Source organism: Trachemys scripta, chromosome 3 (genome assembly GCF_013100865.1).
Source record: "Trachemys scripta elegans isolate TJP31775 chromosome 3, CAS_Tse_1.0, whole genome shotgun sequence".
Taxonomy (NCBI): Eukaryota; Metazoa; Chordata; order Testudines; family Emydidae; genus Trachemys; species Trachemys scripta.
In genome coordinates, this window is record NC_048300.1 from 110,650,261 (window position 1) to 110,671,997 (window position 21,737).

The window sequence follows — 21,737 nt, forward strand, 5'->3', positions numbered from 1 at the left end:
CCGCGGGGCGGGGCCTTGGGGCGAGTGTGGCCCCTCGCTTTGGCCCCTTACGGGCTCACGTGTGCGGCCGCGGTAACAGCGGCCAGACTCGGGGGGAAGGGCCGGCCGCGCCACCACGGAAATCTGACGGGAGCTGGGGGAGCCCGAGCCCTCCCCCATTGCAAGGGGCCACCCCCCCGGGACGCGACGCGACTCCTTTGACCCAACAGGGTGCTCAGGGAGCTGCTGGGGCGGGGGCAGGTGTTAACCCGGAGCGGCCCCCTGCGAGGCTAAAGCCACCCCCAGCTGAGGCTGCGGGGCAGAGGGGAGGCGCCGTGCAGCGGGTCTGTGACGGGGGCTGTTTGAACGTGAGCGCAGCCCCATTGGGGGATCCCTTATCTGGGGAGGGGACGGAGCAGAGCCCGGGGGACGGGGAGCTCCGGGGGGTGGGGTTGTGTGAGTCCAGTGCCCAGGGCAGCAGGAGGCCTGTGGAAAAGACTCTCCAGAGAGGCCAGGGGCTGATGTGGGGTCTGACAGAGCTCGCTGGCTGGCTCGGGTGAAATTGGGAACCTCAGGAAGGAAGGGTTTAGGCCTGAAAGGCCAAACGAGGTGGTATTTCATAAGGACTCAATTGAACCCCAGGAAGAGGAGTGTTACTTTAAGTACTCTTGCCTGCAAGTATGTCATTGCGGGTAGGATGCGTGTAGGGCGATGCTGTGCCATGCCCTGGGATGGGACCCTGCCACACTGATGCTGCAGGGCAGCATTGGGAATGGGAGCATCAGAAAGCGATTGTTATTGTATTGTGGTAGAGTCTAGGAGCCCTAGTCATAGACCAGAAGCCCAGTGTGCTAGGCACTGGACAAACAGAACAAAAAGATGGGCCACGTCCTAGGGAGCCTACAATCTAAGTATAAGACAAATTATGTAGCTAAGACGCCTCTTTTTATTCCTGGTTGGATGCCCAAGTAGACCCTAAAGATCCAATTGCAATTTTCAAAAAGATATGGGTTATGCCTAGTGCCCTGGCCAACAGCCTTCTCTCCCCATCTCAGGGAAGCAGGTCGTAATGTCCAAAATTATGTTTGAGCCTCTGCTGTTAAGCTTGCCTATGTAGTTGTTTCACTACCACTATATATTGTTTTGTAAAATACTCTGTAATATATTGAATATGGAAGATGCTTTATACATATACATTGTTCTCCACTCCAGTACTGACCTACCAAGAAAAACAAAAAAAAAACCTGGGAATCAGTTAGAAGCAAGATGGCAGCATCTGTGGTCTATACGTAGTACTCTGGCAGTGCAGGAGACCTGACTTCCATATCTGGTCCCAATTTCACATCCTATCTCTCTTAAGCCCTATGTACTCTAGGGAATTGTTTCAAAAACTTCCCACCCATTTACCTAGCTTTCTGATTCTGGCAGCTGTTTTGAGCACTAGGTGGAAGGGACTGTCTTTAAATGCTTTGGGCAGCACTACCAACTTTAATGGTGTGACTTACAAATGTTACAAAATAATACTACCTTAGAGGTTGGAAATGGTCTTGAGGGCAAGAGGCTTTCCCCTCTGGAGGGCAGGAGTACTCATGTTGCTCACCATTGACCCCTCCAGCTGATTAAGGAGTGGCTCTATCTAAAAGATGGACTAGAAAGTATCAACAGTTTCTGAAGGGAGTTGCATCCATTTTTTCACACCAAAGGGGACAGTAGCCATTACATAGAGTTGTGAGGATGGGAAGTGAATGGAAATGGAAAAAATAGGGAGATACTCAGGATTGTGACAGACATGAGGACCCAGTGGACAAAAAAAGGCAAACTTTCTTTCTGTATTTTTCTTGAAGATTTGTTCTCCTTTGTTTTGGGTTCCCCCCTCCAACATCTAGGTGTGATTACTGTAATTCCCTGCTGGCTGGTGTCTCTATTTTGCTGACTGAAAGGTTTAGCTTATCCAGATTTCACTAAGCCTTTTATTAGCACCAGACCAACTCAACACTTAACTTGTGTTTTCCAGCTTTTTTTTTGTTGTTGTTGTCATATGATAGCTTTCCTTGTAGATTTTAAGATCTTGCTCATGACTTATAAGCGCTCCATGGACTGCATTCTTTATATATTTGTGTTCAGAGGTTGGAAAGAGCTGCTGTTGGCTGATGCATTACACTAGAACTTCTGTGGTTACCTCTTCGTTTCTGCAGAATTTAAACTTTCACTTTAAAAATGTCTAGCCCTTATAATCTCAAAGAAAATATTCCAAATTTGAACTGAGGCAGTACTGTCTGTCTGAGTCTACAGACAGAACAGCTTTGAGAGATGTCAGCTAACCCCCTTTGTTTCAATATCTTAATGCTGAAACCTAATTTTGACACATTTTTTATCAACATTGTTAACAGTTTCACTGCTAATGATTTCAGCAGAAACATCCAGCTAGTCTGGGGTTGTTGACAAAAGTTTGGGATTGCAGGAAGAGATTAGCAGAAGGTCACCACTTTTATTTTTCCAATCTGACCCACTTGAGCTTTTTTAGCCATTTAGTCTCTGTCTTGGCATCTTGTAAGTAGGAGTTATCTGTTCCATTGTTTAAAATTAAGCTCTTTGAAGAGATGATTTTCTCTTCACATGCATCTCATCTATGGAGTGTGTTACTTTCTGTTGTCAGGAACTCTGAATACTTCACTGTATTCCAATTATACTGTTTTCTAAACAGAGGTTAAGAAGGTAAACAAATAATCTTGTTTCGGGGGGAGATTTAAAATTTTAAACACCTCATGCAAATAGCACCAGATAAGCTTTTATATTTCTATTGTATTTTAAATATGAACCAACTGCATGCACATGTGAACACAGATACACATCATGTTAGTATTATCTCATAAAATTTTGTTTTCACATTTTCACTGTAGATGCCAAACAAAAGCACAAGCTGAGTCTCTAATGAATGTGCTGCTCAATTCTGCTTGTGACTGCACATCTAATAGCTATGATTTATACAGAATGTTTGATCCTGAAAGAATCCAAACAATTTTACAGATTCTATATTATATTTTATATATAAACCATTTCTCTACAGTACTATTGAAAAGTAGCTGTTTTGAGGATGGAATATGACAGCCATATTAAACCAACAACGTTGCATAATTGATTTTAGGAGGGGAAATGAAGAACAATCCCTCTTTTCAGCTTACGGGGCAAATTTTAGGTAAGCAGTATGTAATTATCCAAATTGGAATTTGACCAGTACACTGAAGTTAACACCCCCTTTTCCTGTAGCAAGTATCATGGGATCTTATAATGATCACGAGTTTGAATGGGAGTAGGAGAAATCCCCAAAACACTTCTGATGAACAATGATTTAACTTATGCTGTTGTTTTTCTAAATTATATTTCACAACCATTGTGTTATTTAAAAAAAAAATCCCCCATGCATAATTCCAAAACCATTTATAGTAAAAATGTTTTAGTGAAGTCATTCTTTTTCCACCCAGAAATACTTCATTGTAAATTCATAAATTCATTATAATTGGTATTGAAGTTTACACATTACAATGCACTGGAGCAATTTGGGAATGCCATTCTTATTTATTATTAATGGAGTATTTCTATATCCAAGTTCACTAGAAGCAGCACTGCAGTCTGCTCATAGACAAATTGCCATGAAATTTTAACTTTTAAGTTATAGGAGAACATACAAAACATCTTCCCATGCATTGTTATCAAACTGATCAGGTTTGTGTTACTGTAAATTAAAACAGTAATTAACCCATCCACCCCAATCCCGTCAGGGGGAAAACACCTACAGCTTTTCTCTTCTAGGATGGACCTAGCATGTTAATTTTAACAGCCAAAGTATAAGGCTGGTATAAAGAAAAGACTAATACAAACGGATCCATCTCTATAAGTGGGACAACTACACATGATCTTTCTGTATCTCAAATAATTATAGCTGCACATGAGCTGGTTCCATGTATCTTATCCTTTTCTTTTCTTTTAAATGAAATCTAGGACAGCCCATGTATATCATTTCCCACATGCAAAACTTCTTTTGACTGCAGTGCTGCAATGCACATTTTCCTTAGCAGGCATCCGTGACTTTGCTGTACAGCACAAGCATATTAAGGGAGTGCCATCTACTCTAGTCTTACACGCTTCAGGGTTATTTGGAGTGCATACTTCTAAATATTAACATTTGTTGGGATTCCATTTCCTTTTCAGCCTGTGTGACCACTGAAATCCTTCTTAATACACTGTGCATCAGTGTATGGCATGTCACAAATGAGGGGATAATCTTTTCTGTAAAGAGTAACTAACATCAACTTTGGGAATCTTCAGAGCATGGTTCATGTGTCCACCTTAAGTGTATAAGTAGAAGAGAGAAAATCCCCACCCCTTAGCACTTATTGGTGGGCTGTTGCTTGATGACTGGTTTGTTTTGTTGTCTGTCAGCAGGCAGCTGCATTGAACAGGTCAACAAATACAGTAGCAGAACAGATTCTTTGGGTATGGTCTGTGCTACAGAGGGTGAAAGCTTTATAAGAGATGCAAGTGCATGAAAAAGTAAGTAAATATTATAATGCATTTTTATTTCACAAAGGCTATACTGTATTGATCCCAAGCCTGCTGGGCTATATGGTATATCTGTCTGGAAACTGAAGGAAATGTGTGTCCTGTAACAGACTGAAAGTTAAATTTGTTTAATTTATGGACCTACATTATTTCAGTGACTTCAATTATTTAATTAGGGTTCTTTTATATTCTTGATTGTTGTGGAGTTAGGAGCAGACATAATGACATGTTCAGATTTTTACTGTATTCTTTGGCCTAAGCCTCCAGCCCTAACTCAGGCAAAACTCCCATAGAAATCACCAGGACTTTTGCCTGAGTAAGGACCGTTATTTTCAGTTCATGCAGTTGTACAATTGAAAGAAGTGGAGGTAGGGGGCCTTTGGGTGCTATATCTGCTACAAGAGGTGAATGGGTTTGTAAGAAGATGAAAAGACCCAGAAACTATTTCATTTTTTTTATTACAATATTTTATATAAGCACTTAAGGATCTTTAGATAAGAGCGATATGAATGTAAAGTGTTGCTTTCCTCCACAGCTGTGAGTGCATACAGGAAGCTGCTGTGCCAGCAGTGCATTGCTTTGACTCCTGCTTGGATGCCACAAAACATTCTTGAGAGATGGAGGAAAACAAAGGGCAGAGTGCTGGAGCCACCAGAACCCAATTCACTGCTGTAGGTGACCTGAGGAGAAGCTGGCAGAGCTGGGCAGAAGATCACATTGATTATCAGAGACAGAATCCATTCAGCAATGATAGCAAGCCTGTGATTAAATCTGTGCATCCCCAGAGAGGAGATCCCATATATGGGAGGCCACCTGAAGGGTCTAAAACAGAGCAAAGAGGGAAAGATGCCCACACACATGTGGGAAAGGAAGTGGAAGAGCTATGCTTGATCATGAGAAATATTGGGGAGAAAGGAGAAGATGGAAATATAAGAGTGACATTTGGACAGCTGTTTGAAACATATGTGACTATTTCTAATAAAGTAGTGGGAATCCTGCTGAGAGCAAGAAAATATGGGCTGGTTCAGTTTGAAGGTGAAATGCTTTGGCAAGGCAAAGATGACAATGTCATCATCACCTTACTTGAAGAATACTGATGAATGTTTCCATTTAGGAAAATAAACCATGTAAATGTCAGCTTGATAAAGGTTTATACAGCACAGGGGTGGAATGGAAAACCAATGAAGAGGATGAAAAATATTTTTATAGAATCCTAGAAGTTAGAGATAGAAATGATGTAATGGGTTAACTAACCCATCCCTGTGCCCTTTTCCTTCACAGCTTTGTCTTGTCTACTTCTAAATGTCTCAAGTGATGGGGCTTCTCTTACGGTTCTCCATAATTAAAGTTAAAATTCTTTACTAACTTACTACCAATCTGCACTGGGTCTTGATCATAGCTCTGAGTTCACTAGCCTGCAGGGGTGTGTGCAATTGGGGGAGGAGGGGGGCAAGCCCCTCCCCGCCAATCAACTAGGGCACAGAACTCAGAGGCCAGGGCAGGGAGAGAGCGCTCCTGGGCCGGAGATGACAACTCTTCCGGCCCTGGGGCCACAGCAGGAAAGGCAGCTCCTCCAGCCTGGAGGGTGGAAGAGCGCCAGCTCCTCTAGCCTTGGGGGCACAGAGAGTGCCCTGCCAGAAGTGGACAAATTTTTATTCCCATACATGCCCCTGCTAGCTTGCTTTCAGCAATGACTAATACCTTAAAAGAAGTTTGAAGGAATGGGGTTGTCCAATTTGTTCTCTAATACAGAGGGGGTGAAAAATAAAATCCTGAGCTTGTCTAGGTTGTCAGGAAACCATTAAATAGAGGGGGTAGAGCATGAGACTAGTATGCAGACCTCGCTTCTAATCCCAGATCTGATATTCACTAGCTGTATGTCTGATGCAGATCAAATACTTAATCTTTCTTGCCTTAGGTACCACAGTGTCACATGGGGTAACTCACCTTTGAAAAGCACTTTGAGATCTACAGCTGAAAAAGCACTGCATAACTCATTACGATCAGCTAAATTGATTACACCACCACTGCCACTCATAAGAGAGCATGTAGAATACATTAGTTTACCAGGAAAATGTTTACCATTTATTTTTAGTGGGTTGGGTTCTGTTTTTTGATATTTTAAATTGCCACACATTCAGTAGCAAATGTTTTTGATAATATTAAAATTCGTACTTTTGCTCTGCCAACTCACTTTCTTTTCTTCCTTCAAATCCTTCCTAAAAGATTAACTTTTTCTGGTTTCTCCACAAGTAATGAATATCTTAACATAAGCTACCAAAAGAAAAAAAAAAACTTCATCTTCCAGTTGTGACCTGTCCACTCTGTGTCTATTCAGCTGAGAGTGTACGTTCTTTGGGACAGGCTTTATCTTGTGAAGCATTGAGCACAGTGCCAGCAGTTTAATAAATTTCATCATGCAACAATTGAACATGTGAGATGTTTTTCTTATGCAGCACCTTTTGTTAACACCAGTTTAAAATAAGGCGGGTAAACAAAGTGTTGATCTATAAATAGCATGCTAGGAATACACCCCAAAATAACTTGAAGGATCATTGTCAACTTAAATTACAGTAGTGGAACTTTTTGTATTTATGATGCTAAACAGCCCTGTCACTAAAGCTGTGTAAGAAAATATTTCCTTTTTACTTGGTGCTATCAAATGCACAGTATTTTAACCATATTACCGTTTAGTTGCTGGTACTTACTTTAGCATTAATCTCAAGCGCTGTTCTCAGTGCGGGAAAAGGAAAATTTACATTGCAGCTTAAGGGTATGCCTAGACTGGAACTGGAACCTGTAAATTTAAGCTTGAGAACACAGCCATTCTAGCTATGATCAAGTTAACAGGCTAAAGCATATAGCCACAGTGGGATGAGGGGTTACTCCCCGAACTATGATCCCAAGAGACCTTAAATGGGTACTCAGGCACCTATCCCACCCCCCTCCCATTACACCTCCACCCTTTTTAGCACACTAGTTCAGTCAGAGCTAGCATAGGTATGTCACCTCAAGCTGGAATTTACACCTTCCAGCTCTAGTGTAAAATATGCTCAGTCACAGGCCCCGCAAGAAGGTGTTGTTGCTGAATTGCTAGCAGAACTTTTGATGTTCCTGAGTTTGTGGCCAAAAGGGTGGTTTTATTCCTCTTAGGAGCCAGGGCTAGGAAACCCCTTCAAACCCTAAGCCCCTGCAGGCATTAGTGGAACAATAAACATGAGAAAAGCTGCTTTAGTCTCTAGGCTCCCACATGGGTCCACAAAGGAACAGCGGCTGAGGCAGCTGAGACCACTTCCCAGGCTTCCTTGGAGCATCCCCATGAGCAGAGGTAGCTAGAGTGGTGTTCGTTTCTTAGGGGATGGGGGGGAGCCTTTATTTCAGTGGTATTAAAGAGGGTGGGGGAGAAGAAAAGGAACAAGCCTGTCCACTGTCTTACTCTTATAAATATCCACAAGGAGCAGGACGCTTTAAGAAATCAGGAGATTAAAAGATTCTAGCAACGTTTTTTTTAATTTAATTTAAGTTATTAACACGGACAGTGCCCCTTTCAAGAAGCAAATTTACTACTCCCAACAGGTCCACCAAGAACTTCGTCAGCCCCCAAAGAAAACAAAGTGAAAATCTACACTGAGAAGTACTTCTCCAGGTCTACACTGGCAAGCTTACAGCAGCAGAGCTGTACTGATACAGCTGTGCCACTAAGATCGCTCGTGTAACCACATTATGCCAACAGGAGAGAGCTCTCCTGTCAACATAAAACCAGCTCAATGATTGGCGGTAGCTATGTTGGCGGGAGATGCTGTCCCACCAACACAGAGTTGTGCTCACAAGTGCTTACGCCGGCAAAACTCATGTTGCTCAGGGTGTCCCCCCCCGAGCGATAAAAATTTTGCTGACGTAAGTGCTAGTGTAGACATGGCCTAAGAAAAGCAGTGTGAGGTTCTGTTTGTCTCAATTTCTGTAGCTCCATTTACAATTAAATGTTATCAGCCAGCCCTGTAACCAATCTAATCTCAGAATCAAGTTGGCTTCTTTCAATCTTGCACATCATCACAAAGGTTTTTGCAGGCAAAATTATGCCCTCATTACACCTTTACAACCCCATTGTGTCCAGTGAGGTTTGCACACACATAACTGGCTGGAATTTACAAAATTCCATTGATGCTCAAGATGTAATAAAATCTAACTCTTGATATGAGGTGTTGATCTTTCATGAGGTAAAAATTTATTAACTAAAATTGAATAGGCAATTCTAAATATACACAGCAGCTGAGTAAGGCTGTCCTGTTTATACATTGTACTTTTAAAATGAGACTCTACTCTGGAAAGAGACAGTTGGGCATACACTGTACACTAAATTCCCAATTTAATTTTACTCTGGGAAGAATGACAGTATGGGCAAGTGCATGTCTAACAGGGCAACAGTAGGGTCTACTGCCACATGCAAACCTGACTATGACTCAGCTATAAAGGATTAGTCTTAAGTTGGTGAAAAGGTCATTCAGTCTTTGACCTTATTACCTACCAAAATCTGAGTAATTGCCAATTATGGTGTTCTTTGTGATGTAAATACCCACCCCCTTATGAACTTGATTAAAACTAAATTTTGTTTATATAAGACACTAAACAGCCATTAAATGGCAATGTGGTTTTGTTGTTTTGCCATTACCAGCCTAGACTGAATTGGAACTAGCAACCCAGAAGTGAAAGTTTCTGTTTCCGATTAACAGTTTCCATCACCATCTGTCCCACTGGAGTTTCATTCTAAGCACTGAATGTGACCCTATCTACATTTTCTATACCAGAATTAAGATACTTTTCATTTTCACATTTTAGCAGCTCTGCAAAGGTATGACACCTAACAATAAAACAGTTAAATTCAACCATCCACCTCTGACAGAATTATAAAATATTCCAAGAAGCCCAGGTTAACATCTACTATTTCTGGTTTTTATTAAGCTTTTCCACAATATTTTAAGGCTGGCTCATAAAAGTAGCTTGTAATGATGCATATCAGTTAAGTATAGTTATATAAATTAACTCACTACCACAATATTCATGAGCAGCATTTTTAACACAGTTTTAAAAAAAAAGATATTAATATATTGGCATCCTAATATTTTAATCAAGTTAGGATGTGTGAGTTGATTCCCTAATTATTGCAAGGAATGAGTCAAAGTCTTCCTAGCACCAATCTGAAATAAACCAGACTCCAAAGTACTGTAAGTTACATGCCAATCCCCTGTAACAAGAGAATCAAGATACTAACACTACATCTATATTTGGAGCTGAAGAGGTGTTTCCCAGCTCATGTAAATGTACCGGTGCTAGCTTTGATCAATCTAGCATGCTAAAAATAGCAGTGTTGCCAGAGTCGCACAGGCAGCAGCAAGTGGCAACATGGGCTAGCGCCTTGAGTAGGTACCCACTGGGTCCGGGTGGGATACAATCAGGGCAGCTAGCCCATGCGACGGCTCACGCCTGCCCCGCTACCATAAATTACACTGCTATTTTTAGCATGCTAGCTTAAGCAAAACTAGCACAGGTATGTCCGGGAACCACACCCACAGCTCCAACTGCAGACACAGCCTAAGTGCAATGTCTCAGGGAAAAGACAGACAGAAGTAAGCTCTTTATGGCAGGGAATTTTGTTCTTTGGTCAGCATATTCTTAATACTTCAAGTACTATATACAAATAAGGTGTTACATAAATAAACATTACAAAACATTGCATCACTAAGGCAACAGGATCTGTGGAAAGGACTTCAAGACTTCTCAGAGAAACCTGCAGGTGCAATGGATAACCACCACCTTGGCTGTTAACACGTAGATGCTAAGGGCATTGGTTTCAATTAGGTAAATGCAAAATGGTTTGGTAGAAACCAAAAAAAAAAAAAAAATAAGGGATAAAATTATTGTCCTGAAATTTTATCTTCTTTTCAAATGATCTGAATTAATTTGGTGCTCATAAAAATGAGGGACCGACAGCACTGGCTAGAGCCAGACAGTGCAGACAGGCGCTGCGAACACCACCTCATGCAACTCTTGACACCACATCACATGAGTATTTCAGTTTTGGGCTTTGCCCGAGTCCCAGATATGCCAAAATCTATCAGATTAGATGGTCGTTTTGTGTGGTGAGCTCAAAAACAACAAAACCCACCATCAGTGAACAATTTATCTCGTGACTTATAATATTTAGGAGTCAAATTTAGCCATGGCATAAGTAAATCCAAGTGACATTCAATAGAACCATATGTTAGGGCTTGTCTTCCTAGTGTGTTCACCTGCACGAGAAGGATGTAAAATTCTAGTGCACACTACCATATTGCATACTAACTGGCCCATGTGAACCTCACAGGCATGCACTAAAAATTCCCTAGTGTGTGTGAATGTAGTACTGTTTGAAACAGGACTACATTCACACACACTAGGGATCTTTTAGTGCATGCCAGCAGGATCCATACAGGCTACTTAGTATGCAACAGAGTAATGCACACTATAATTTACACCCTGCTCTTCTAGTGCTGACTAATGCACTGTATAGACAAGTCCTTAATCTAGGTTCTAGTTTAAATTTGATGCCCAGAGGGAAGTGTGTTAATTCAATCCATCCAAACACTTTACAAGATTTTTAAATGTACAATTAAATTATTTAGGGAATTAATATTCAAGACGAGTAACAATCTTATTCCAAGTCCATCATATAAACATTCCTACACACATTTAAACTAAATTCTATGTTCTAAAGCATCATCATATTCTGGGCTCAATATGTTATGTTTAGCACTTGCTACAGACCATTACCATGCAAGATATGTGATGGTTTAGCACCAAAAAACAGTAGTGTCTATCTTTAGCACTGTACCTACTAAGAACTAGACATCACCTGCATGACTCATGCAAGTATAAAGGAAACCTGTACGTTTTAAACACTATTGCATTCCCCATTTTTTTTTTTAAATAAAAAAGCTAGATTCCACTTTTAAGCATTCAACTTGGTACAGTGTACATGCTATTAACAGTTACTGTTGAAAATTTTCCCAGTTTAATACATTCAAACCATTACTGTTTATACTGTGTTTTACTAGAACTAGTGTTTTATATATTACTCTATTTTCCATTCAAATATTTTGCATCTATTATCAGAAAACTTGAGTACACATACATTAAGAATTAGGTAGACAATCAAAAGTTTCTTGCCCTGAAGGAATAGGCAATCAACTCAAGCTTTTCCTTTTTTTTTTAAAAAAAACCTCACAAATAGTTGCACCAAACTGTATAATCTTAATCAGAGTTCAAAGAACAAATCTAAATTGATTTGTGATCCAGAACTAGGCAAGGTGCTTTCAACTGGCAGCATTTTCAGTCTGCAGTCGTTCAATCAGCTGTTCAGCCTGCAGGAAAAAAGAAGCAATATATTAACCCTATGACCGATGGACCTCCAGTTTAATAACTGGTCTTCCACAAATCCCGAATATCCCACTGAAAGCAACACATTTAGTTTAAAGGTGGATATGTACCAGATACATTAAGCAGAACAGTGAGTGTTTCTTGCTTCACATAGCCAGGATGTATACCAGAAGTTACATCTGCTAGAACAACAGATTCACTAGTTTTCTCCCTCCACCACTGGAGGGTTAGTAGGTCAGCAGAAAAAGGAGAAAGTTTTGAGACAATTGGGATGACGACTGGTCGAGCATAGGTCACCCAGGCAGGGTGTTTTGAAAACCTAAGAGGAGACGTATGCTTGGCAACAGCTGAGTTATGAAAACTGGGGCACAAGGAACTGGTACTGCTGTTGACTTCATATTCAGACAGCTAGCTAAGCAAAGGTAGGGCAGCCTACAGATGACTCATCAACATGGAAGGACAATGTGAAGGGACCCCCAAGTGAGACATAATGTGGAACTTAAAGGATTTGTAGGGATACCCAAATTCCTTTAGCAGATTAAACTGGGGCACACTAGGTATTAGGCATGAGGAGCCCTAAGCCTCTTTTAGATGGCCTCTAAGAGCCAAGCTAGAAGCAACTCGGTTGACAATTGTAACTGGGAGTCTAGGGTATTTCTGACCTTTTCTGCCAGTACTATTAAGTTATCCTTTCCATTTGAACATGTGTCTGAAGTCTTACTGGGACCCACTAGGTACTGGAACCTAAAAACGCAAGCAGCTTAAGTGCCTCAATACTTGCCTTCAAGTCATTAATATACTTGCTAACTATGGGACACCAAACCTCTAGCATGTTACCAAGCTCACCTGGTGAGGACAATTAAACAAGGTTAAATAGCCTTACAGTTCATTTGCTATTAAAGTTAGATAATTTAATTTTGAGTTCTACAATTATATTAAATTCTGAATCTTGATTTCCATTCTTTCAAAATCAAGTGTCATATAAAAATTCAAGTACGTTTTCTATTTTATGTTATTTGTATTTATCTTTATAATGTCATCTCAGAAAATTAAAGGGGCCCTCTCTTGGCTTTTTATTCCCCTTTACAGATCCTATGTCCCAGCAACACTCCCTTAGGCCAAATGCAAGGCACTGATTTTTCTAGCACTTATGTGGAGGGTCTGTCTCACTTAACAGGATAATACTGCTGTACTAAAAGTGTAGGTTTTTCTGTTTGTTCAGCACAGCTGTAGCCCAGAAGCCTTCCCCACCCTGCCCTGCCAGCATGCCTCAACCCTTAAAAGATAACTTCTCAAGATTAGTGAATTATTCAGTCTCCATGCCAATTCTGCTCTTAGCCCCACTCAGTGGCGATTTGGCACTATTTGGTACTTTCGCTGCAACAGAAAATGTTTTTTGTGAAGTGGACATTTGTGGACTGGACTGAGACCAGCAAAACAGCACATAAGCTATTGAACAACAGCCATCAGATGGCTGTAACTTTTCACTCAAGCAAGACTGAACTGGTGAAATGCTATGTATCCCATTAACAACTGAGGGAGGGCTAGCTCAGTCGTTTGAGCACTGGCCTGCTAAACCCAGGGTTGAGAGTGCAATCCTTGAGGGGGCCATTTAGGGATCTGGGGCAAAAATCTGTCTGCATCCTGCTTTGAGAAGGGGGTTGGACTAGATGACCTCCTGAGGTCCCTTCCAACCCTGACATTCTATGAACAATCTCTTAGGCTACCTTCTGCTCACAAGTATTTTTTCTTGTTTCCAAGTTTTAATGCATTTGCATTTTCAATAAAGGCCATATATTAGATCTAAAACTACACAATAGTTTGTACTACTCATATTTTAACACACATTTTCCTTAAAAAGGAAAAGGCTGTAAAAGGTCAAAGTAACGCACACTGAGTTTTACCTTGACATTTGCTCAAGGAAGGTACAAGTAATCCTGAATTAAAAATTATACAAATGTCTTTCTCAAAATAACTGTTCAAACAGTAGTTTTAACATAGATAACTAAAGATTTTTGCATTGTATTATACATTTCAAACTAGAACCTTGCAACCCTTCCTCTGCAGCACAGGGCACGGGGCACTTGCAGGTTAACTAGAGTAAATCGTGGATTCTCTGTAACTTGAAGTCTTTTAATCATGATTTGAGGACTTCAGTAACTCACCCAGAGGCTACAGGTCTATTACAGGAGTGAGTGGGTGCAGTTCTGTGCCCTACAATGTGTAGGTCAGATTAGATTATCACAATGGTCTCTTATGGCCTTAAACTCTATGAGTCTAACCCAACCCGAACCCAGTGGGATCCAACTACAAGTGTTAGATTAGATCTGAAAACAGTCGAAACATCTCAGGCTTGGGTTGAGTAGGCTCTAATCTCCTCCTCCTACCCCTGGGGTTGGTGCACCAACAGCTGCATGCCCTGTTCTTGCTGCCCACTGACACCTTGCTGTGCTGTGTATGAGGAGGAGTGGGAAGTTCTACAATTCATTGGCACACTCACTCCACGGCACAGCAACTGTCCCAACTTCACCAGAGATGAATTGCAGGCATGGGGAGAAAAGCAGCGCTCACCATATTGAGGACATGGGGGTGACAATAATTCAGGTTCAGAGGGAAGTGTTGGATTCAAGTTGGGCTGGGTCTGAAAACAACTCGACCCTCTGAGTCTTGGGTAGGGTTTAGGTTGGCTATGGGGCCCACTGGATTTGGATCAGGCTTTAAAATTAGGCCAGAGCAGATCACTATTTCAAATCATTTGAAAGCTTTCACATTTTATGCTTGCAACTGGAAACCTACCAAACCAACTGTGCTGCACTTACCGTGATAAACCAATAGGAATTGATTCTGTATATCATCCTGGACAAGAATCCCAGCTGACTGGCTGGGGCCAGGACATGAAGATGTAAGTGGGATATTGAGCAGAATGGAGGCCAATGGAATCCCATCCTTGAGAAGAGTGGGGGAGGGAAAAAAACATCAGTTGCATTAATTCAGACAGAGGCTAGAACATCTTAAAACTAGGTCATGGGATGATTGTGTTGAACTGTAGATTTTTGTCTGGAGTACCAGAATTACTTCACAGATCTAGCAGCAAACACAAATATTTATATGACCAAACAATTTTTTTTTTTTAAATTTTCACCGCTTTTCCCCCCACAAAGTCATAAAATTGAAATGACAGAAGCTACAATGTGTGTTAAGGGGTATTTTTATTTGTTTAAGACAAGGGTTGATACAGTAACATGAATACCCCTTCCTTCACTCAGCTGTCAAGACAGTATCTCAATTTAGGGGATTATTTCTCACTTAATGTTGGCAGTTAAATATATTTTCCTATTAAGAAAAAAAAAAGATTTTAACATACTACCAAAAACGCATCACATCTAGCAGTGAAATCAGCAATAAGTTGTCTCCTAAATGAAAGGTACCTTCCAACTTCTTCAGCCACAAAAATATGTTCCATGTTTCCCAGAATGGATAGGTTCAAGCCCAAAGTATTTAAATATGGTTTTAAAGCATTTAAGGATAAGATGATTTGAAACATGGTTTTGCTTGCTAGCATGGCAGGGGCCCAACTCTTTTCAAACAAATTCTTTAAAACAGCATTTGAGACTAACATAAGCTCAACCACATTCAAACTAATCTCAAACAGAGACCCAGGGTTCCATATGGATGGCCAGGAAGTTCATCTCTGCTTTGGACCCCAAGGCATGCTACTGGCACCTGGTCAGGGCAGCCTTTTGAAGTTTGTTTAAAATTTTTCCCAAGGCCTGGCCATAGACAAACTTCAAACTGCAATACTATTTTGTTCCATTCAACATTTTCTAGAAAACAAACAGGAAACTAATTTCATATAAAATCATGCTACATGTTACCAAATAGTCAAATCAAATTAACTCTGCACTAGAAATGTATTAGTGGAAGAATAGTTTATGGTCCCATGTTTGTGCATCCTATCAGAGAGCTCACGCTGTATTTCAAATCCTAATCAACTCCTAAGTCCATTTCTCTTCGACAATTAACCATGCTGCCCTTGCTACCACTATCAGACAAGTACTGTTGTAAAAAAAGTCAATAGTGTACTAGATATATCCAGAAAGCAAGTTATATACCTTATATCGTTCAAGTCAGTAAAATTATTTTGCTGAAGGATGTTCTTTCCAGCTTCCATCATTTTCTCCACTAAGTAGAAAAGAAGTTAAATTGAATGTAAACTCTAAATGTAATGCACTAAATGCCTCTAAATAATGAGGAATCTAAAAAAAACTGGGTACTTCTCTGTAACAGCCCCAACTCTTCCAGTCCATAAGAATGGTTTTGTAAAATACTATTTTAAAATCTGTAACAATTTAGTAGCAGGGATAAATTGGAAAACTCATGGGATTGATAATTAAATACAAACCCTTTTCCTTTCTAAGTCACTGATTTGTATCTAGCACAGATTGTTAGATGTGGCTGTCTGATAATGAAAGTGAAATGCAGAGGGGATGTCCATCCACTTTAGTGGTCAAACTTCCACATCAAAAAACTTCCACCCATATTTTGGCACCATTTTTGGCAGCTTCAGCAAGGCCAAAGATTTATCTTCTCATGCCTAAAACCTCCAGGCCAATGCGGATGCATATTAGTGGGTCAGAATGGTGACGTTTGCTCTGTTGCCCCCAGTGATGTACCTGCTTTATAGACAGCTGCAGGACTTCAATGTCTAGGGCCTAGCATTTTTCTTAAAGTCTGACAGCAGCAAATAGGATAAAGGCCAGCCTACACTAGTACTCCAAGAAGCACTGGTGTTAGTGAAACAGTAAGAGATGTTAAGAAAAAATGCCAGAATAGACAAGGACTAGGACTGTTAATCCAGAATCTTTCAGATTCATTTTTAAAATTCTTGTTTTTTTTAAACTTTTTTGAAGTTTAACTAGGTTGAATGAGAAACTCGGGACAAAAAATAATGTTCATGTTAACAAGAATAAACATTTCATAGTCTCTCTCTTTGATTCTTAACACACAGTTAATCAGAACATTTCTTGCAGACTAAGGCAATCATGGAGAGTGGCCAGGATTTTTTAAACCACAAAAGCTTTGACATTTTATGAATGCTACAAACTGATTAAAAACAAACAAACCAAAAAAAAACAACAACAAAAACACTAATCTGTTCTCACTGAAACTGCACCTAGCTTTAGGAACTGCACTATCTTTCCAACATCATTAATAAGCAATATCCCAATTTAGCCCAGGTAGTAAAGCTAGTAATAAAATACCTTCCACATACTTATTTCTTCTCTCCATTCTCCAAAGGAAAAAAAGGTTTTCTGAAAAGCACTAACAAAGATTCTCAACCAATTTAAACTACATCTGCAACTTCAAACAAGAAGAAATCACTATATTCTTGGATCTTAGGGCTTGTATACACTGGCAAATTGTTTGACATAGCTACAGTAGAATTATTAACCCAAAACAGAGTATCCACATAGAGGACTTATACCACCATAGCCACAGCAGAATAATTATAACTATTCTGCTATAGCTATGCCAGTCAAATTCCCTGTGTAAACAAGCCCTAATATACTACTAACCAGTAATCCTCTGATACTGAGATGGAGGAAAACCAGTGATCTCTTAATAAAACAAAACAAGTTGACTTTTTAAATTTAAAATCAGCCTTTTCAAATTTAATTTTTAAAGGTTTATTAAAATAAATACACTTTGACAACCTATGTCAAGGCCTTGACCTAAACTTAATATAATCTATTAAAATAATTTAAATAAATATTCAAGCAGTACATATTTGCTGCCAAAGTTTTAAAGAAAACTCAAACCACTGAACTGGTGGAACACACTCGCTAATTGCTAGAAGCAGGGTTTGAAGATGTTCTAAACCAACTTTTGACAGCATTTGCCTCTTCTGCAGGTGCAGAGAGAATATTTTCTACATTTCATTTTTTTCAATTTGTTCAATTCAAGGACTAGTTCATTCAAAGTTGAGAAACCAATCAGAAGTTGAAAAAAGCAGGAAAGCATGTTTTCTTCTTCCAATCTATGAATAAAACTAGGTGTGAAAGGATGATACTTACTAGTTCTAAAATCCTGAAGGACATGGTGACCAGTGCCAATCAGTTCAATGCACTAACTACAGATACTCTGCCTTTTGTTTAACAAATCCATTTTAAACGCAAAATTTGTTGTAATAGGCTTTTTTTTAAAAAATGCAGCACAGTTAAGGTTTTTTTAGTTAAATAAAACTATTTTAAAATATTGTTTGTGCATTTTTATTGAATTTCATTTTCCTTCCAAATACAGTTTGACAAATCAGAAGTAAAATGTATCATCTAGTAAACAAGTGAATCATTCACTAATTTCTAACATAAAAAATATAATAATTAAGAATCTGAATAAATGTGTGATGTCATATATTGAATAAATGTATAGATATAGTGTATTCTTCTGGTTAGCATGAAGTACCAAATCATACCAACTTTTCTTTAGGAAAAGAATTCCCAAAAGTACACCTGGAAAACTTTGATTTAAATCAATCACTTAAAATCAATGCTTTCTGTTTGCTGATTTAAGTCATGATTAAAATCTGATTTAAATCAATCTACCCTGACACTGTTATCCATTCCCATAATAGATCTTTATCCACAAAATAAGCAATGCTTAAAACTACAATGCAATTGACAATATAATGTGGCATGCATCTCTACAAGAATAAATAACAATCCACAACTGTTTTCTTTTGATTCATGCAATAGCCTTAGTTACAGTCTTACCTAGTGGTATGTGCTCTTTCTTTAGAGTCTTGCAGTTTCCCATATGCTCTATTGGCACGACCAGATAATGGTGTGGGGCCCCAGGTCTGATATCTCTAAAACAGACTAGGCCTTCAGACTAATGGAACAACAATAAGATATTAATCTGTTATTAAAATTAACACATTAGAAAACAGCAGATAACATAAAATCACTTTTACTGGACCTGAAGTGGCACTCACACAGTAGAGCATTCTATGGTTATTCAAAACACATTATAGTTCTATAAATTGTAGCATTAGCTTTACAAGTATTTATCTCAGTGATGCATGAGATGTATATTGGAATTAGTCCACAAAAAGCAATAATGCTTGTAAATAGTTACATCATCAGCCACTCCCCATCCCGGCCTCCCCAGTTCTGATGCTCGCCTACTGTAAGGATACTGCTCAGAACAGTGAGAAATTTCGAGTGACTGCCTTTCTGATGAACATTTCACTAATATCTCCATCATATTAGTGGAGGAGGTCTTCCAGCTTTTTAGCTATGCAAACCCCAAACCCACAAAGAACTCTGTACAGGCAGACCCCTGTGTTTATTTAGAGCCCCATGCAGGTTCAGGGCTTAAACTTGTGAATTATTGTATTAGTCCAATACTGCCACATTTAATCTACAGAATGATTATGGATAAAACTAAGAACCTGTCATTTACTGACATTTGGAAATTACATTTTCCCTACAGATTAAGTGAAATGATAAAGAATAAATCAGACATATTTTAATTCAAATACACATTTTTAGCTACATCTACTGCTACAAGCCCCCAAACCTCAGAGTTAACGATTGAAAAAAGTTTAGTTCTACCCTCATACTCTACTGTTGGACCCCACCCATCCCACTTTCTGGGCAAGGCAGGGAAGAATGATTTAAGTTAAGGCAGTTTAAATCTTGTTCCAAGCAGCAAGACACTAACAAGCAGCAGATGAAGATAACTAGTCTGTTCTGGGGCTATCTAGAAAAAAAAAAAAACAGTAGATTCGGTGAGTTACAGATCATTCAGCTAGAACTACTGTGATTTGGACAATCCCAACACTGGCTCTGCAGCACAGACTGCATGTCTTTGTTCGCTTGCTACTGTTCAATAATGAGGAGAATGGAAAATAATCTATCAAGTCATGAATCGCCACACCTTTCGCCGTGTTTTTGCTCAGTCGAGTCTGGGGGACCCCTGCACTTCCCTTGGGAGCCCCTGCGCTCGGTTTCCCAGACCTATGAGAAAATTCTCCTTCTCTCAACTGCAGGATCAGCAACTTCGGCTGCTCTTCCCACGGGTTAGCGAAAGAGGAGACAACCCCCAGGTCTGCCACACTGCACTGGCCAGGTCTCTCCCACCCGCCCCGGGCTCTCAGCCGGTGTATCAGCACCGGCTCGCCAGCCCCACGCGGTCACTGGCGGCTCTGCAGGGCGATGCCCGGACACCCCGGCTTAGACACGCTTAACTGTGGGGTCCCCGGCTCCTCAGAGCGCTCCCGGGGCCGCAGGGCGAGGCGCACGGGGGCAGGGCTCCGAGGGGCCGGCAGGGAAGGGCTGGTGCTCGGCGGTGCCCGGCTCCCCTCACCTCGCAGGGCAGCAGCGCGGTGCCCGGCTCCTCCCGGCGGCCGATCCTGCAGAAGACGCATTTGCCGTCGTAGCCGCCGCCACTGCCAGGGCTCGGGTCCGCGGGGGGCTGCGCAGCCTCGGGGGCGGCGGCTCCGTCCTCCCCGGCCATCGCTCAGCGCTGTTACCGCCTCCCTCCGCCCGCGATCAGCACCAGCCGCCCGCTTCCCGACGCCCGGCGCAGCCGCCGTGTCGTCCACTACAGCGCCCCCTGCCGGCCTCAGGGAGCCTCGGCCCCTCCCTCCCCGGAAATACACAGCAGGGCGCCGGGACACGTGACTCTGAGCGTGCTCGTGAGCCGGCGGCGCGCGGTGCTAACGGCACTGAGGACTTGAGGCGTCTCCTTCGCTCTCTGCGGGGGCGGGGCTGTGGGCTCGGCCAGTGGCTATGGCCGTTCTGCTCGGGCCAGGGGCGCTGACTCCCATGCGTACCCCCGGCCTAGGACCGGGCTGGCGCGCGGAACCCTGGTAGCACCGCGTCCCCCAGCCAGGCTCAGCCCGGCCCGCGGGGCAGGTGTGGAGGCGAGACACTGGCAAGGAGATAGCTGGCGGCGCAGCGCTTGGCGGCGGGGCTGGGCGGAGAGGGTGTCGTCGCGCGCAGGTCCCAACGCATGGGGCGGAGGCGGGCGCGCGCGCAGAGTGTGCAGGACCAGGGAGCGAGGCGCAGAGGGGGTTGCGCTGGGACCGGGTGCCTCTAGTAAACCCCCGATGCTGTTGTGGGCTGTGGGGTGCCCTGGGCGAATGGTTTACACAGTGCGTTGTGTCAGCGCTGTTGCAGGGCACATTTTATACACGCTCAGCGTTTGGAAAAGCCTGAGGAAGGCGGCGTTCAGGAGAGCTGGAAGACAGGAGCAAAGGCACAACTGGAAGCGGTCCTGATGCAAAGGAAAGGCAGTAGTAGCAGCAGGCCAGTAATGCTCTGAACACCAAACAATGAATCCTACCAAAACTGGGAATTTGGACAAATTGCTAAAGAGAACAAAAGACACGTACAAGTACTCAGGGAAAACAGCAGACGGGCTAAGGTACAAAACAAGTTACAGCCTGCAAGGGACATAAGAAGGCAGGAAGAGGAGGTTCATTATATACACTAGGAATGAGAGAAAGATGAAGGAAAATGTAGGTCTGTTATTTGGTGGGGAAGAAGAGTTAATAACTGATGCCATCAAAAAGGCTGAAGTGTTTAAGGCCGATTTTGCTTCTGTCATTGCTGACAAAGGTTAATAGTGACCACCTACACAAGTGATTATTAATAAAAGGGAAGGAATGCAAGCCAAAATAAGGAAAGAACAGGCGAAATATTTAGATGACTTAGCTATATTCAGATCAGTAGAGCTTTTGATGAAACTCATCTAAGGCTACGTAAGGAACTAATGGAAGC

The 21,737-nt window shown here is 41.5% G+C and overlaps 1 protein-coding gene and 1 long non-coding RNA gene across 4 annotated transcripts; one reads left to right on the forward strand and one right to left on the reverse strand.

Annotated features, from left to right (window-relative positions):
* Positions 1-6,970, forward strand: LOC117874961. 3 transcript variants are annotated; one of them, XR_004645137.1, is made up of 5 exons: positions 1-347; positions 2,636-2,694; positions 3,047-3,175; positions 4,420-4,530; positions 5,075-6,970. It is a non-coding gene; the product is annotated as an uncharacterized LOC117874961 (long non-coding RNA). The 3 variants fall into 3 exon arrangements; XR_004645135.1 differs by lacking the exon at positions 2,636-2,694 and having other exon boundaries at positions 6-347; XR_004645136.1 differs by lacking the exon at positions 2,636-2,694 and having other exon boundaries at positions 6-347; positions 4,423-4,530.
* A 1,081-nt stretch (positions 6,971-8,051) lies between these two features.
* Positions 8,052-20,753, reverse strand: HINT3 (histidine triad nucleotide binding protein 3). The gene is made up of 5 exons (XM_034765729.1): positions 20,320-20,753; positions 18,723-18,840; positions 16,065-16,134; positions 14,772-14,898; positions 8,052-11,936 (listed from the first exon to the last, which is right to left on the reverse strand). The coding sequence occupies exons 1-5, from the start codon at positions 20,467-20,469 to the stop codon at positions 11,889-11,891; spliced, it is 513 nt and encodes a 170-aa protein (XP_034621620.1). The 5' UTR covers positions 20,470-20,753; the 3' UTR covers positions 8,052-11,888.
* Between the last annotated feature and the right edge of the window lie 984 nt (positions 20,754-21,737).

What these genes read in the sequence shown, in the direction of transcription:
- HINT3 (XM_034765729.1), bottom strand. Translation starts at nt 20,469, where the DNA reads ATGGCCGGGGAGGACGGAGCCGCCGCCCCCGAGGCTGCGCAGCCCCCC. An exon ending in ACTGACTTGAACGATATAAG is followed by an intron (nt 14,899 to 16,064) that starts GTATATAACTTG and finishes ACTCTTCTCAAG; the next exon opens with GATGGGATTCCATTGGCCTC. An exon ending in ATTCCTATTGGTTTATCACG is followed by an intron (nt 11,937 to 14,771) that starts GTAAGTGCAGCA and finishes TTTTTCCTGCAG; the next exon opens with GCTGAACAGCTGATTGAACG.